This window comes from Sander lucioperca, chromosome 15 (assembly GCF_008315115.2).
Source record: "Sander lucioperca isolate FBNREF2018 chromosome 15, SLUC_FBN_1.2, whole genome shotgun sequence".
NCBI classification, from domain to species: domain Eukaryota; kingdom Metazoa; phylum Chordata; class Actinopteri; order Perciformes; family Percidae; genus Sander; species Sander lucioperca.
Genome location: NC_050187.1, coordinates 9,336,692 through 9,352,073, shown reverse-complemented (window position 1 = coordinate 9,352,073; position 15,382 = coordinate 9,336,692). Strand labels below are relative to the sequence as shown.

General features: G+C 42.7%; 1 protein-coding gene across 12 annotated transcripts in view; it reads right to left on the bottom strand.

The window, feature by feature from the left end:
- The window catches only part of cpeb3 (cytoplasmic polyadenylation element binding protein 3), a 49,982-nt gene that overhangs the window by 15,707 nt on the left and 18,893 nt on the right, over nt 1-15,382 (bottom strand). For 8 of the 12 annotated variants that reach the window (XM_031296878.2, XM_031296873.2, XM_035992126.1 and 5 more), the window contains 3 exons: nt 8,100-8,156; nt 3,914-3,937; nt 1,719-1,886 (listed from right to left, as the gene is read on the bottom strand). In XM_031296878.2, coding sequence (XP_031152738.1) covers nt 1,719-1,886; nt 3,914-3,937; nt 8,100-8,156 — 249 coding nt within the window. The remainder of the gene's footprint in view (nt 1-1,718; nt 1,887-3,913; nt 3,938-8,099; nt 8,157-15,382) is intronic. The other 4 variants (XM_031296874.2, XM_031296879.2, XM_035992130.1 and 1 more) reach the window with 1 other exon arrangement.

Genomic DNA, 15,382 nt, shown 5'->3' with positions numbered 1-15,382 from the left:
TGGCATGCTCTAGAGCAGGGGTGGCCAACCAGTTCAGCATAAAGAGCCACAAAAAAACCTGCACCATAGCAAAAAGCCACACAACACATGCACGTCCACACTACAACAGCAACAGTGCCTTCCAGATCTGATGACAGTCATAATACATAGCAGTTTTCATAGTTTTTTTTTCTTACTTAGATTGACTCAGTGGGAAATCTGACAGTCTTTGTTATCCACAATCCTTTTCAGGTCTTGCTAGAACTCGGTTGTGCCACTCAAAGCGACTCTTTCACTCGTTTGTCACTAGAGGGGCTTTCAAACAATCTGATTCAGCAGTGAAAGGGTTAATGAGGAAGGTGATCTGTGGCAGCTTTTTTTTCCTCGGTTTGCAGAATTTGTCCTCAAAACTCTGCTGCATTATTTTTTATTTTAAAATAATTGGCAAATGTATTCCATTTTTTTTGTACTTATCTGAAATGTTTCAAAAAGTTAAAAAAAAGAATAAAAATAAATCCACCAATAACACAGCCCCCAGCCACACAGTAAGAGCCTCAAAGGAGCAGGCAAAGAGTCGCATACGGCTCAAGAGCCACAGGTTCGCCACCCCTGCTCTAGAGATAGGAATCAATGACAGGTCCATGACGTAACTGGTCACAGACGTCACACACTCTGCAAGTGATATAAAAATCTACTGATTTTGAAGGTTAAAATAAAAGTTCTCTGAGGCATATTAAAGCAGAAGTCACTGTGATTTGGCACTGGTCTGGACAACACGATACATTTTCACTTTGACTTCGATAAACTGTCAAGTCTGGTTTTTGGTGACAACTCGCACAAATCACACAGCGGACCCAGTTATATATGGAGGCTATTTCTTAGAAGTTTACAATGGCTAATTTGTGGGTAATTTTAATATAGCCAACATTGACTGTCACGGTTCCCCAAAGAATACTTTGACATTTTGTGAAAAACACTTATCTTACTTGCTGAGAGCTACAGTAGATGAGAAAATCAATACCAGTCTCATGTCTGTACAGTAAATGTGAGTCTTCTTGCGGCAGCCGGTTAGCTTAGTTTAGCACAATGACTGGAGACAGGGGGAAACAGCTAGCCTGGCTCTGTCCAAAGCTAACAAAATGTCTTGTTTGTTTAATCCATCCAAGTGTGTTGTGGCTTTAAGAGGGTTATGTACCAGACTAAGTCTTGGGGGGGGAGTTTCCCCCGTTTCCAATCTTTGTGCTAAGCTAAGCTAACCAGCTGCTGGCCACAGCTTCAAATTCAATGCACACATATGAGAGTGGTATCAATCTTCTCATTTAACTCTTGGCAACAAAGAGAATAAGTGTATTTCTTAAAATGTTGAACTATTCCTTTACCTTTGATAAAAATGTTCTTTGATTAGGGGTCATTGGTGTAAAAAGCTTCCACAAACCAGGCTTCTTAACAGACATTTATCGTGGCTTAATAATAGTGTTTTAAATTAATATCCTCAACAATGGGTGTCAAGGTGCCCTTAAGCAAGGCCTTAAATACTTCAGCGTAACTGTTAGTGGCAAACAGCCAAAGACAAAGACTGCACTGGGAGGCTTCCAGTTGTGAATGTACTATACTTTATGCATCAGTATAAATCTGCAGCAGGGAGATGCTAACAAAAAAGAGCCTGAAGTTAAGTGAAAACCTTTCTCTAGATGACTAAATGAAAAATAAACAGAAAAAAAAACTGATCCTTTGTTTACCTTCGTCTATGTCAGGGGGGAGGCCTCCGACAAAGACCTTCCTGGAGTAGCGCTCCATCCTCTCTCCGTTCTGACAGCGGGTGGGTGAGTTCAGGCCAGGGGTCAAGGAGGGGTCACCGTGACCGTCGTCGAGGAAACCGTCTTCAAAGGGGAAAAGACAGGAGCGACCTGGGAAGAGAGGAGAAGAGAAGGACACCAGGAAGACAGACGGGGGGGGGGGGGACAGAGAGGTACGAGAGTGTGAAGTAAAAAGGGAGGGAGGGTGCGACAGATGGATGAATTAATGAATTAATCCCATCTGGAAACTATTACTGCAGTGGAATCACTTTGGATATTGAGATTACCCTCATAGGTCTGTTTTGTTTTTTTCAACACATCAACATTTTTCTGACTCTTATTTGATAAGGGTGGTATACAAAAAAACCTATTGATACATACAATAACAATTCCCAAGTGATCATATTTTCATTCAGTGGGGTGGCTTCAAGGCCGCAATGTCTCTTGTCTTTCCCCACAGTTCATTCTTTTTTGATACATATATGTATATGAAAACATTAAAAAAAGAAACCCGTAAAAAAAATTAAAACACTATATGGCCAAAAGTATGTGGACACCCATAAACGTACAGTGATTCCCAGGTTTCAAAAGTCTTTTGAAAAAAGATTTTCAACAATTGCATGAGGGTGTAATGTCCGGGTGTGCGCATACTTTTGTCCACAGTGTGTATAAAATCCCAATCATGATATCATAATGTCGTCTTGGGAACTTCCTGGTGACTCTATCCTCATTAAAATACCAGTCTTTCTGACCTGCTGAACTGCAGCACAGAATGAGAATGGAGGCGCTGTTGATCAGTCAGTAATGAGCATGGCTATGGTATTCTCTCCTTGTCGGACACATCTTAACAAACTGGGTTTCCCACTGGCAGGCTTCCACTGCTGCAGCCATGCCGGAGCAATATCTTAGTGTATTTTCTGATTGTGGTGTGTTGCTTGTCCAAATATAATATGCATGTTCTATGCAGTGGAACCACATTGGTCTCTCTTTCTTTAGCAGGGTTAATATTTGACTTAGGGCTGGGCGATATGGACAAAATCAAACATCACCATATATACTGTATTTGACCAAATACATCAATATCGATATTGTAGCGATAGTGTAGGGTTGTCATTTGGTGCTTTCACATAATATTTACACAATGAGATTTTTTTAAAATAATCACCAGTATGTGTATATATTGACTAAGTGGGTAAAGGCAAATAATCAAACACAAAATGACATCACTAAAACAGGAAAAGGCAACACTTGTCATATTGCGTTAAAATGATATCCAAAATGTAATAGGATATCTAGCCTCATATATCGATATCGATATAATATCGATATATTGCCCGGCCCTAATTTGACTTGAATGTTTGATAAATGTGGTAAGCAATTACATTTTTACATAATAAAGGAATACTGCACTTTCTGTCTTCTGTCTCCTACATCAACTATAACATATAACAGCAGCCCAATAGTGCAGTGACCTTAAACAGCTCATACAGCAGCTTTCCTCCTTGCTGAACAAAGACAGACTTAGTAAAAAAAAGAAAAGGCAGATCAACTCAGAGATGAGCAACATTGGAAGCACCCATCTTTGCCATTCAGATGATGAATCACTTCTGAGTCAGCGTACATCTTCATGAAACCATCCAGATTCATTTCAGAAGCACTCCAACTAAACACGCTATAATATTTGAAAAGGTTTAGGGTTTGATTTGGTGGCAGAATCACGCTGCCATTGACTGGAGAAATGGAGTCCATCACTGTTGTACCAAATAATAACAATAGTTTTTAGAACTGCTCTTACACTGGGTTGCATTTATATTATGCAGTACAACAATTTGCACTATTGTTCATATTATTAACATTACAGATAGAACACTGACTCAGAATGGAAAGAAAAGAAAGCAAAGATTTCCTCTCGCCATCAAGCAAAACAAGAATCATATTGACGGATTTGGCAGACCCTTGCTCCATGTCGATTGATAGCACAACATGCAAAACTGGGTGTCAAAATTAATCTGATTTCATTCAATCACAGCACAGATGATCAAAGCAGATAGTGACACAACACTAAGAACCCCATCAGCCTCGGAGAGAGACACAGCCGCCATGGCAATTAGAAACCACGAGAAAATGCCACACGTTACCTCTTCTGCGGCCATAGCTCCGGGCTGCTTGTCAGCACAGTGGGGGGGAAGGAGAGACAGAGGGTTGGGGTCAGGAACAAGGGTAGGAAAAAAGATATAGAGACATGGGTTTTGTGGAAATACATCGAAACCAGGAACATCTCTAAGGCAACTGAGAAACCACAGATGGCCACACCTAAGCTTCGGCAAAGGGAGGAGGATGATTATCGCAGCCTGGCACCAGCACCAGCCCACAGTAAACCTGCTGCACCTGTCTTGGCAACAAATGCATGCAGATGCCGGGGTGGCAGCATGATAGGTGAGCTTTAGGCACGGAAATGGCCGAGATATTAAGCAGCATAATGCCCGGTAGCCAGAGACCGCGATGAAGTTTAATGAACCCACAATAGCTCGCGTTCGTGATAATCCTCTGTGAATATTCACAAATGAGGCCATAAAGCAGCGTGCATGCAGGACTGGAGGTGGAGCAGGTTAGTCATTATCATGGCCTCGGTGAAATATTAAAAGTTACTCCCAGGTTAGGAATGGCAGGCCAGGTGCGAGTGGAAACTTCCCACAGGAGAGGAAAGCTGGGGAGGGAGGATAACATGCAGAGAGGAGGGGGGCAGCGGAGGACACGCTATGATGTCAGGGTAGAAGGGATCTAAATCTATGGCAAGATGAAGGTACAGCGACAGTGACTCAAAAAGAAATCAAAGAAATGAAGATAAATTTTACAGGTGTTATCAGTGAGCGTTTCTCAAATTTAGTTTTTGACTAACTGGAAACAATGTAGCTCATTTGGACGAATAAAATCAGGACTCAAGGCCCACTCACTAAATTTTTCCAGAGCCTTCATCCACATTTCATGGTCTCCTCCCTATATAGGACCAACTAGGACCAAGGTCCATGAAAACTGAGCAATCTCCATCCGCTGAGGAAGACCATGAAAAAAAGCAGTAAATGGATCTCGAGTTCAGATTTTTTTTTGTCAGAAGGAGCTACATTATTTACAGTTAATCAATGTCCATTTAGCTGTTTAATAGCTTTTTCTGAAGTTTTTCTTTGCATTTCACAGTTATCCCCCCTTATACAACCACGCTATCACACTTAGCTTACGTGTTGAAAACTATGCAAACGGCATCCACTGAGAAAGACCAGGATGTTCACTTGAAAGCTCAGGAATGGACTAGTTATTGGACATTGGAGTGGCTACATCGTTTCCAGTTCATCAAGGGTCGACTTAGTAGTTTTTTCCAATTGCATCTTACTGTCTTCTCCCCATATACGTACTATCACTGTTATCAATTTCCATAGGTACAGTAGGTCACAGGATGACAGCCATGACACCACAGTAAATTCCATCCACTGAGGAAGACCATGAGGTGCATTCAAAAGCTCCAAATATACCTTGAGTTATACCACTTTTTCCAAGATTGAAAAATGAACTTTCATGCTCAATATAGGTCAGGCTTTATGTGCAAAAACACAACATCTTGTTTCAGGATTGTGTTTGAGTGTGTCCCTAATCTCTGAAATCGTCCCACAAACAAGCTCAATTTGAATCTGCTGAATGCAAGGCACACAGGAGGCAACATGGGGCTTAAAGGGATAGTTCAGATGTTTTGAAGTAGGGTTGTATAAGGTACTAATTATACCATTATCAGTGTATTAGCTACAGTAGATGGTGGTGGGCACGCCCCCAGTTTAGAGAATCAGGCAGGAGTACAGGCATGGAAGCTTTGAACGGGGGCAGCAGCTAAACAGATATTAGCCACCTAAAAAAAGGCCCACCTAAAAAAATCTATATCAGTTTAAGTGTATGCTATATTTAGAATATTTTCCACTTTACTTTGACATCAGACAGCCCTTTCCGAGGGGGAATTGAAGTATATCCATCTAAACTCTCTTCAAAGCCACCAGACTCTGTTGACAAAAACTGTAATTGTACAGTACCTCGTAAACACGGGACTTGCTTGTCCACTGCTGCCTTGATCGGTTGTCCACTGCTGCCTTGATCGGTTAGTTGTGTGGCTTTTGTAAATGCAAATTAACCCCTTGAAAACACCAAAGTCACACAATAACACAAACTAACAAACTGATCAAGGCAGCGGTAGACCAGCAACTCCCGTGTTCTACGAGGTAAAACAACTGTTTTTGTCAAAGAAGTATGGTGACTTTGAAGAGTGCATCGATGGAGATAACAGTAAGGGCTGTCTGACAGCAAAGGTAAAGCGGTGAAAATATTTTAAATACAGCGTACACTTACACTGATTGTTTTAGGTGGGCCCTTTTTTTAGGTGGCTAAAATATGTTTAGCTGCCGCCCCCGTCCACAGCGGTACATTGCTTAGCTTCCGTGTCGGTTCTCCTGCCTGCTTCTCCAAACTGGAGGTGCACCGACCGCCATCTACTGTAAGTAGTAATACACTGACAATGGAAAAGTACCTCATACAACCACAGAAAAATCCCAACTACCCCCTGTAAGACTGGGCAAATTCAAACAAACAGCAGAGGGGTAACAGTCTAAACAGATCCTCCTGCTCCTCTAACACATCGATCACAAAGCTAACCCGTCGCTTCAAAAACCAATATGGGCCTTTGCATTGTGAGAGCCCCATTGTGTGACTAGCGTCTCTGGCTTCTCTTTGGGAATATATTGTCTCTGAGCCTCTTCTCCCTTGCTATGTTTTCATTAAAAACGATCTGGCTCTCCAATCCAACAAAAAACCTGGGCAGCCTCTCTGCAGCTTTGCCCTCTCGCCGCCTGGCCTTGGCTGAAACAAAGTCGCCTAGCAACCAGGGCAAAATGAAGAAAACGTTATGTGGGGAAGCGTCAGATGTCTCAGTGAGAGAGAATAAAACCCATGAGGGAGAGAAGGAAAGGGAAAAGTGAGGGTTAAGCATAAGTACCAACTTCAAACTGTGTGGTGTCTGGGAGAGCGAGAGAGAGCTAGAGAGAGCGAGAGAGAGAGAGAATGTTTGAAAGGAAAGTGGGTGATTCCTCTGGGCATGATGAGTTTGAGGTCTCTTGCTCTGCTTGGCTTCAAAGCCTCAGACACTTCTACTAAGCTGTCAAGTGAACAACACCAATAAATCTGAATAGAGGCGCTATGCTTACTACTCTCCATCCTTTCTTCTTCACTTCAAGTGCTAAAACCATCCGAAGAAAGCAGAGCCCTTACAGATTCTCACAGCGGGAAGCCTCAAAGCTAATGGGACGAAATGAAGGAGAAACACTGAGTAAGACACTTTAAAGTTGAAACCAAAGCTTCCCTATCTACACACATCGACAGGCTACAGTGGAGAGAGCCAGTTCTGACAGACTTGGAAGATCTGGATAGATCTGTGGTTGTCTGAGTGTAATCCCATGACACAACAGTTTAAGATCAATCACACCTTTTCCGAGGATAAGTGATGAAAAGAACAAAATGAGGAAGGTGCACCAGTTGTAGAAACTGCTTAATCGAACTTTTTTGTATGTTACATATCCTCAGCCATTTTTATACCCCGTAGGCTGACTGAACATGTCTAAAACTAGGGCTTCGTGATTTGGTTTGATCACCAGTCAGTCCAGACATCCTTGATATTTTGCGGTTTGAGGTTTGAACAAAAAGATGGGAAACATGATTGCCCCTAAAAGAACTCCAGGACATGGCCAAAATCGGTGTGTAAGCCCCTAAGAAATCATGATCCCTGATCCCATCCAAAGACAAATAAAGAGCACTTGGAAGGGCAGGGCCTGACCTAGAAAACTGTGTGGCCTCCATTTAGCAGCATGACGGGATATAGACCTGATTTCTCTCTTTGGCTCGTCTCATGTCACTGTTAGTCATCTGCCGGCTGGTGGGACACACGGGGGGGGGGAATCTTTTCTCACATGCTGGGGTATTTTTGGAAGTGCTTTTCACAGGTCAACTGTGCTTCATCTCAGTACTTAGAGGTCTGTCCTAGCTTTATGCTGTCAGGGAATCCAGACCTTAGCAAAGGGGTAGGCTGGTGTGCCCATAGCACACTGACATGGGTTACTGTGGTTAGGGGGTTATACTGTATGTGCTTCATAGGAACACACCACAAAAACACTTCCCATTCTTCATTCCTTCAAAGGACAAAAAGCAGCTGCAACACTTTTGAGTAAAACTCAGACAATTCTAATTAATTCCATATGGATAACAAGATGACAGGCACTAGAATGAAACGTGACGTACTATTCAATGGCATTATGTGCTCGGCTCCAGGATGATGAAAGTTGAGGCCCATGCGTCCTGTGGAAGAAAAAAAGAGAAACGATTTTACAAAAGAGGGAAAAAACATGGAAATCGCTGATAAAAAAGCCACCCTGTTAACAGACACATTTAATCTTTCATTCTACCGTTGGCAATGAGAAAATGCCAGCCATGATGAAATGTTTAACATGAAATGAATGAACAACAAATGTACTCAATGTGATACAATGGCACAAAGGACAAGCACAGACAGCAGATGCAAAACAAGGAGGTGGAAACACGCATTCCTTTGTAGTCACATATCTCATATGCACGCACACGCACAAGCACACACACACACACATGCACATGCACAAACACGCACACACACACAGGCAGCTATAAGGCTAGGAATTCAACAGAGTGTGCATTCTGCAATGGTGGCAACGTGTGCATGTTACAAGGGCCCATCTGTCAGTGTTTTGTTGGAAGAGGGGCGGTGTGGGAAATCTAATTGGAAGTCTTCCTGGTTATCTCTGTCTCCATGATCATATATTTATAGGCGACAACAAGAAAAACACACAGGCAGAAATAGCCTACCTGGTTTAGGACAAAACATTGCAGTCCCACTGTCAACATCATTTGCAGTGGCAGCCGCAGAGGCACACCCTATTATCCTCAACCACTTAAAATTAGGGTCCTCTGTCAAAATACGCCTACACAAGCTCTTTACTCAACACACACAGCAAGCAAGCAGTCTGTCTACCTATGTCTACCTAGAGTCATTTAGACAGAAGGTGAAGCAACATTTCCACTGAGACACATCAATATTTGGCCTTTAGATTTAATTAAACACAACCTTTGTGAGCCCACAACATTAACACTGGGGTGATAATGGGCGTTAAGTTTGGACAACTGTAACAGATCTCTTGCGTTACAGCTAGTGCATGTTTCTCCATACATAACATGGACTTTGAGAGACCAACCGCCCGGCTGCACGTTGCAAGCTGCTATTGCGCAAACAAGATGACGTGCCAAAAGTTTGTAAATTTGGCCACAGAAGACAGATAGTGGGGCCTCTTCCTGATTCGCAAACAAGAATGGAACTAGCACTTATAGTGAGTTCCATTTACCTCGGAACTCGGAAGCCGGAGCTGGGAATGACATCACACCCGATTTGAATGCGTTCCTATTACAAGTCAGATTTTCATTGTTTTTATTAGCTCTAGCCAGGTTAGCCATTGTTAGCAATACCAGTTGATAACAATGCATTACGACGTTTTTTGTGCATACAAACAGCATGACAACATGTCCACAGATAGAAGTTGAACATGCCTGTGTGAACGACTAATATTTGTGAAAGACACAAATAAGACAGAAGTGCTTATAACTTTATGTTACTACAGCTTTCACAACTGTTGATACAGGGGGCAGCCATGTTGGATTTTGAACTCGGCTACTGCGAGGTTGTCCGAGTTCCGAGCTCGGAAATACCGAGGTCAGGGGGTGCGGAAAATCAAGCGTTACAAGTAAAAATGGAACGCATTATAAGAGCAGGTTCAAAAACAGGCGAGGCAAGGTGGGGGGAGGACAAGGGGGAGGCCAGCCTGCAGAGCCACAGATGTGGATTTCCACACTCCTCTCAGCCAGGATCGAGGAAACAGTAGGACTCAAGGGCAAAATGAGTGCGACAAGCCCATACATTCACACACGTTTGTTTGAACACGTGGATATGTGTGACATGGCCTAGTGTCACATGATCTTCGCTCTTTCCAACTTATTATCATGAGGAAATAAACATTTTGTTGGCAAAGACTAGATGCACCCAAAAGGAGGAAGATCCAGTGTTGTGTGCTGACAGTGAGGTTTTTTTCTCTCTATCATGTATATTGGTAAATGTGTGGGTGGTCTGTTTGTTAGTCCACCAGGTTCAACCAAATGAGAACGTTTAAGGCCAAATGTCTGACTGGCTGCAATGGATTTGAGGTGGCTTTCACCTGAGCAGTTTGGTCCATTTTAACCAAACCCCGGAGCGTTTTGTCAGATAGTCCGATTTGTTTGGGGCGGTGTGAAAGCTCAATCGAACAAACAGCCGAACTCTGGTCCGCTTGATGAGAACTGTCAAATTCATAACCTATTATGACCGTACATCGCTCAACGTCTGTGTGACAACACATCGTCATCTCTCTCCATCACTTGCTGTCTTGTCAGCTGCTTATATTATTCGCTTCTAAAATATTTGAAACACTGAAGCGAAATTATAAATCCCAAGACGTTATAAATTTGGTGTTGCTCCATTGTTTCAGCACCAATAGACCAGCGACCGTTTTGACCGTGTGACATTTGTTTACAATGTTTGGTGCGCTTGACAAAGTGCAGTGTAAACGCTAACCGAACAAAAGGAAAAATGCAACAATGTTGCAACTTTACCTCTGACCGCATCAAGTCTACTGAACTATGTGTGAAAGCGCCCTGAGAGTGAATCCCTTATAGCCCCAGAGCAGACAGAGCACCTTGACCTAGCTCCACTGCATTTGGTTGAGCAAAAAAATTTATATAAATTTTAGGATCAATAATATACGGCATTACTAATACGCTCTATTGAACACAATCATAGTCAAAGCTTTGACTTTGCTGATAGTAGGGCAAAAGTCACAACAAACCCTGGGGTCTGTGCTTCCCTTTCAGTCTACATTAGTCATTTTGGGTGACAGAGGGGGACAGTTGCCCTCCTAAAGCCTTAAAATAGCTCTGGGCATGTGCCATCTGCTTCCCTCAGGAGTTGAGTGACAGGGCCTGAGGGGCCCCTGAGTTGCTGCTGCAGCCGCTCCTCTTCTGGTGACATTTCCTCACTGAGATCCTGAACTATTCTCAACCACCCTGTGATGGTTGCGCAGCAGCGCGGCCACTTGGGAGACACACCATCCGCTTCCTTACACAGGGATTCAAGAATACCTCCCTTTATCGCGCCTGACTGGCTGATTGGACAGTGACCACTACAAAGTTTTAATTGAGGGGGAGCATGAGGCCTCTGAGAGGTTTTAGCAAGGCAGTCAGATTAAAAGACCGCAAGAAACCAGGCCAAATGAAGTCAAAAGCAACATCAGCTGCATAACTTTAAGGGCTGTAAAGAAATGTTTATCTTCTAACAACGGAGACATTGGCCCGCTGATGTTGAGATTTGACAGACAGCGAAGAGGTTACCTAGAAAATGTTAATAACAATTACTGCTTTCTGGTTTGTTTTTCAGCTGGAGGGCAGACTGCCTCATAGCACCATTTTAATTTTTTGAAAATGTAGTGAATTAACTACCAAGTACCTCGTACTGATCAACAACCTCATCTATCATGGTGTTTAACACAGCATGTGGTCCTGTCAATGGTGCACAGGTTTTGAGAAATCTGGTGGAAAAAAGGGATGGGTCTTTTGGTCTACATGGAACTACTGTACTGAGGGTTACATGAGTACTGTGTCTCAAGTTCCTAAGCCGTTACATTTTCACTAGATTCCATGTGGCAGGTCACCACCAACTGTGTCCCACGTGGAGCTCCGCTCAACTGCTTTGGACACGTTTTGCTCCCACTGTTCCACATTATAGCACATACTTAAACCCCTAATAACACCTTAAGGTGAAAGTTCCATGAGAAGTTGTGAGAGGAGAGTGGGTGTACCAACAGCAAGGTGTGGAAATGTTAGCGCTGATGAATAGCAGGGGGGTGCAGCAGGGTGCCCCAAAGCTGCACGTCTTGCTGACTACTGCCAAAGAAACCTTCAATTATCAACACTACACCGGCAAAGAAAAGATGACAATAACCACTGAGGGGCATGTGTTTTGCACACGGCTGACAGATGAGTAAAAAAAATTGAGTGGGATGGATGTTTCTGTAAGAACCTGGTGAGAGAGTTATTTGTGTGTCTCTGTTGATGTCAGAATGGCCTCTTTCATACCAGCTCCAGCTGAACTTAACAACCCTCAAACAAGACGATTACAACAGGGCCAAAGTTCATTCAGCTATCAAGCCATTACACGTAAAACTATATTAAACTATGTGCAGTATAAAACACAAATGGTTAGGGAATATTTCTACAAGCAAATCCCCATATGTGCCAACCACCCACTGCTATTTAAAGTTTCACAAAAGTAATAATTGTAAAACTATCAAATGCTTTTCATATTATAATAGAGGATTTCCAGAATTCAGTTAAGCCTGATGCACAGCTTGACAGTGATAGTAATAATTTCAGTAGTATTTCATGGCTTGTGAGATCTGGACAAACCATGATTTTAATAGACAAAACAAGCCCAGACTTGTTTTGTTGCCTGGACTGGATTAGCTCAGTCATGCTTACCGGAGTCATGAATTTTTCACCATAACAAAACATAGCACTGTGACAGTGTAACTTATTGGAAGCACGTTGTGATTAACCTTTAACACAGCCAACAAACACATCGTCTTATCTCGAATACAGTCATTAGTGGCTGTTTAAAGTACAGGGGCATCCCTCCGACTTGGAGATCATCGCGTGTGTTGTTAAGTACAAGGGTTGAAAAGAGGTCAGATCGACTTCCACAACTTCAGCCCAACCGAGTGTTCCAAATATTGACCTTTTACCTCAGGTTAAGCTGGGGTGACCCCACTCTGAACCTAATCAAAGACAAAAGATCACACAGAACTCCTCTTACAAACAAACGTGATCTTTGAGGACCTAGCTAAGGGTACATCCAAGCTACTACGTTTTCATTTTTAACCAGCTTTTTAAAACTTCTACAATCTCTGTCCTCACGAGTGTTTTAGCACCGTTTCAGAACTAATCTCCGATCATAACACGCCTGTAAATGAACACTGCTGAACATTCACGTACACTGGGCATGCGCGTGCCGATGTGTTGAGTTTTGCCGATAATTGCATCCACCTCGCAGGCAGCAAGGAAATGCTACTCCTACAGAGTCTAATAAAACATCGATGACTCTAAATGTTCTAAAATGTATCATACTTGATGAACATAACAAAGAAGATTATATAGTTTTTAAACAGTACTTTGCCTTCAAAATTATTAATTTCACTTGTGGAAGCAATTCTTGGCAGCCAAACTTGGCACAAAACCTGTAACTTTGCTGGACACAGGAATTGTCGCAAATCGCTCGAATAATAGCTTTCCTCTACGTATGTAGGCAGTAGTAGCCTTATAAAATGCAGAATGTAACTGCACAACAGCACCTACAACAAGGTCAGAAACAGCTGTAATTCATTATTCATGTTGAATTAACCACTGGTAGTCAAGGCGGATGTCGTTTGTTCTCTTCTGGAAAAGGGTCACGTGACAGGGGCGTAGCAAATCAGGGAAGGACATGTCGGGACTGATCCAATCAGGAAGCCAGCGGGGGTGTCTGCGTCATTGTTTCCAAAAGTCTCCGTTTCTACCCGCCTAGGCCACAACGCATTTCAAACTAAAACCAGGGTCAGCAGCGTTTCCAAATGTCTCCGCTTTAGGTGCTCCGAGTAGTGTGGATGAGTGTGAGGCGTTAACGTAAAGTTATGTGTATTAAAACAAAAACACAGTAGTGGGGATGCAGCCTAAAGACAGAGGGAGGTAGTGCTTTTCTTGGTTAAAGCTGAATATTTATCCAAAAACTTTATAAACCTTTATTCTCACCCCTCACTGGAGACCTTTACACCACAAGTACCTAATGTAGAGACAGAGAGTGCATTGTGTGGACTCTATCTATGCAAAGGCCTCAAGAAAAGTTATACAGAGACACCCAATCACACTGCTACTCCTCTGGCCTGAACCATGTTTTCCTCCTGATAAAAGCTCCTGTGTGCCAACTCTTATCCAATGCTCATTTCAACAAGTTCACAAAGTCAAACAGCACTAGTGTTTGCTCCCCGTCGATTACTGACTTCAGTTATAGCTTGGACCTTCTATCTGTTACAACAACATTATACCTCATACCTCATTAACCAACACGTGAAAGGTGACACCCAAACACAACGCAGCCTGTAAAATCAATGGAAAACTGCTTGTGTAAAAATAAACTAATTACTAACTAATCCGAATAAATACCAGTTACCAGTGTTCTTTATTCAAATAGTCGGTCCAAAGAAAACTTTAGTTGGGCTTTTATTGCCTTTATTGGATAGGATAGCTTAATACAGGAAAGTGGGAGAGAGCGGGGGATGACATGCAGCAAAGGGCAACGGGTCGGAATTGAACACGGGCTACTATGGTAAGGACTGAGCCTTGGTCATGGGGCGCACACTCAACCGGGTGAGCTACCAGGGCGCCCCCGATAGTCAATAACTTTATTTATAAAATGCATTTTCGGGTTCATACTTGTATTTGGTTTTTTTTTACTATAATGTTCAAAAACACATTATGTTTCTCATACTGTCTGTCTGAATATACCTGTATTCACTCTGCTCTTTAAGCCCCCATCCCGAAAAGCCCAGTCTGCACTGATTGGCTTATGAGACAAATATTGTGCACCTAGTTATCAAGCTGTGGGTGGAGATACTCAGATGGGAGGGGGGGCGGTATATTCTAATGAGCCTGCTTGTGACATAGCAATATACAGAAAACTGAATGGCTTGTTGAACCCCATGTTTCTTGATCTAGGCAGCCCACATAAAACTGACTGGGTTGTCTTATTTCACAGTTGGTGGGTTGGTAGGTACTCCAGATACCCAAATGTATGTGCACAAGCACTGAAAAGGTCGTTCCCCCCCCCCCCCCCTTTAAGCAATTTCTCAAATACATTTTCAAACTTTTGTAGTTTGCAGGCTCTGTAGTGTGAGCTTTTGTGAACTAATTCACTGTGGGATTTTTAACTGTTGACATTTTATAGACTTGACAATTGAAGGAATAGGTTTTTATCTGGGAGTATGTTAGACTATGTGCCGAGAGTTAGATGAGAAGATTGATACCACTCTCTTGACTGTACGCTATTTATGAAGCTACCCCAAGGAGAACGTTTTCTTAGATTAGCATCAGCACCTAGTCAAGAAGTAGGCCAGCACAAAACCCTGCGTAAAACAACAACTTACACAACTTTACATTGTTTGTACGGTTATACGTTTTTGTAAGTTGCAGCTCTACTTTGGGGCTTAACGTTGCATTAAGGTTCATGGAGTTCAACCTGTAAAAGCTGCACTTACACACAAAGAGACAATGCAAATCGTAACGAACGCATGAGTAAGATCATGTGAGTCAGACCAGCTGAGGCAGTGTGTGCGCGCGCGGGTGTGTGTGTGTGTGTGTGTGTGTGTGTGTGTGTGTGTGTGTGT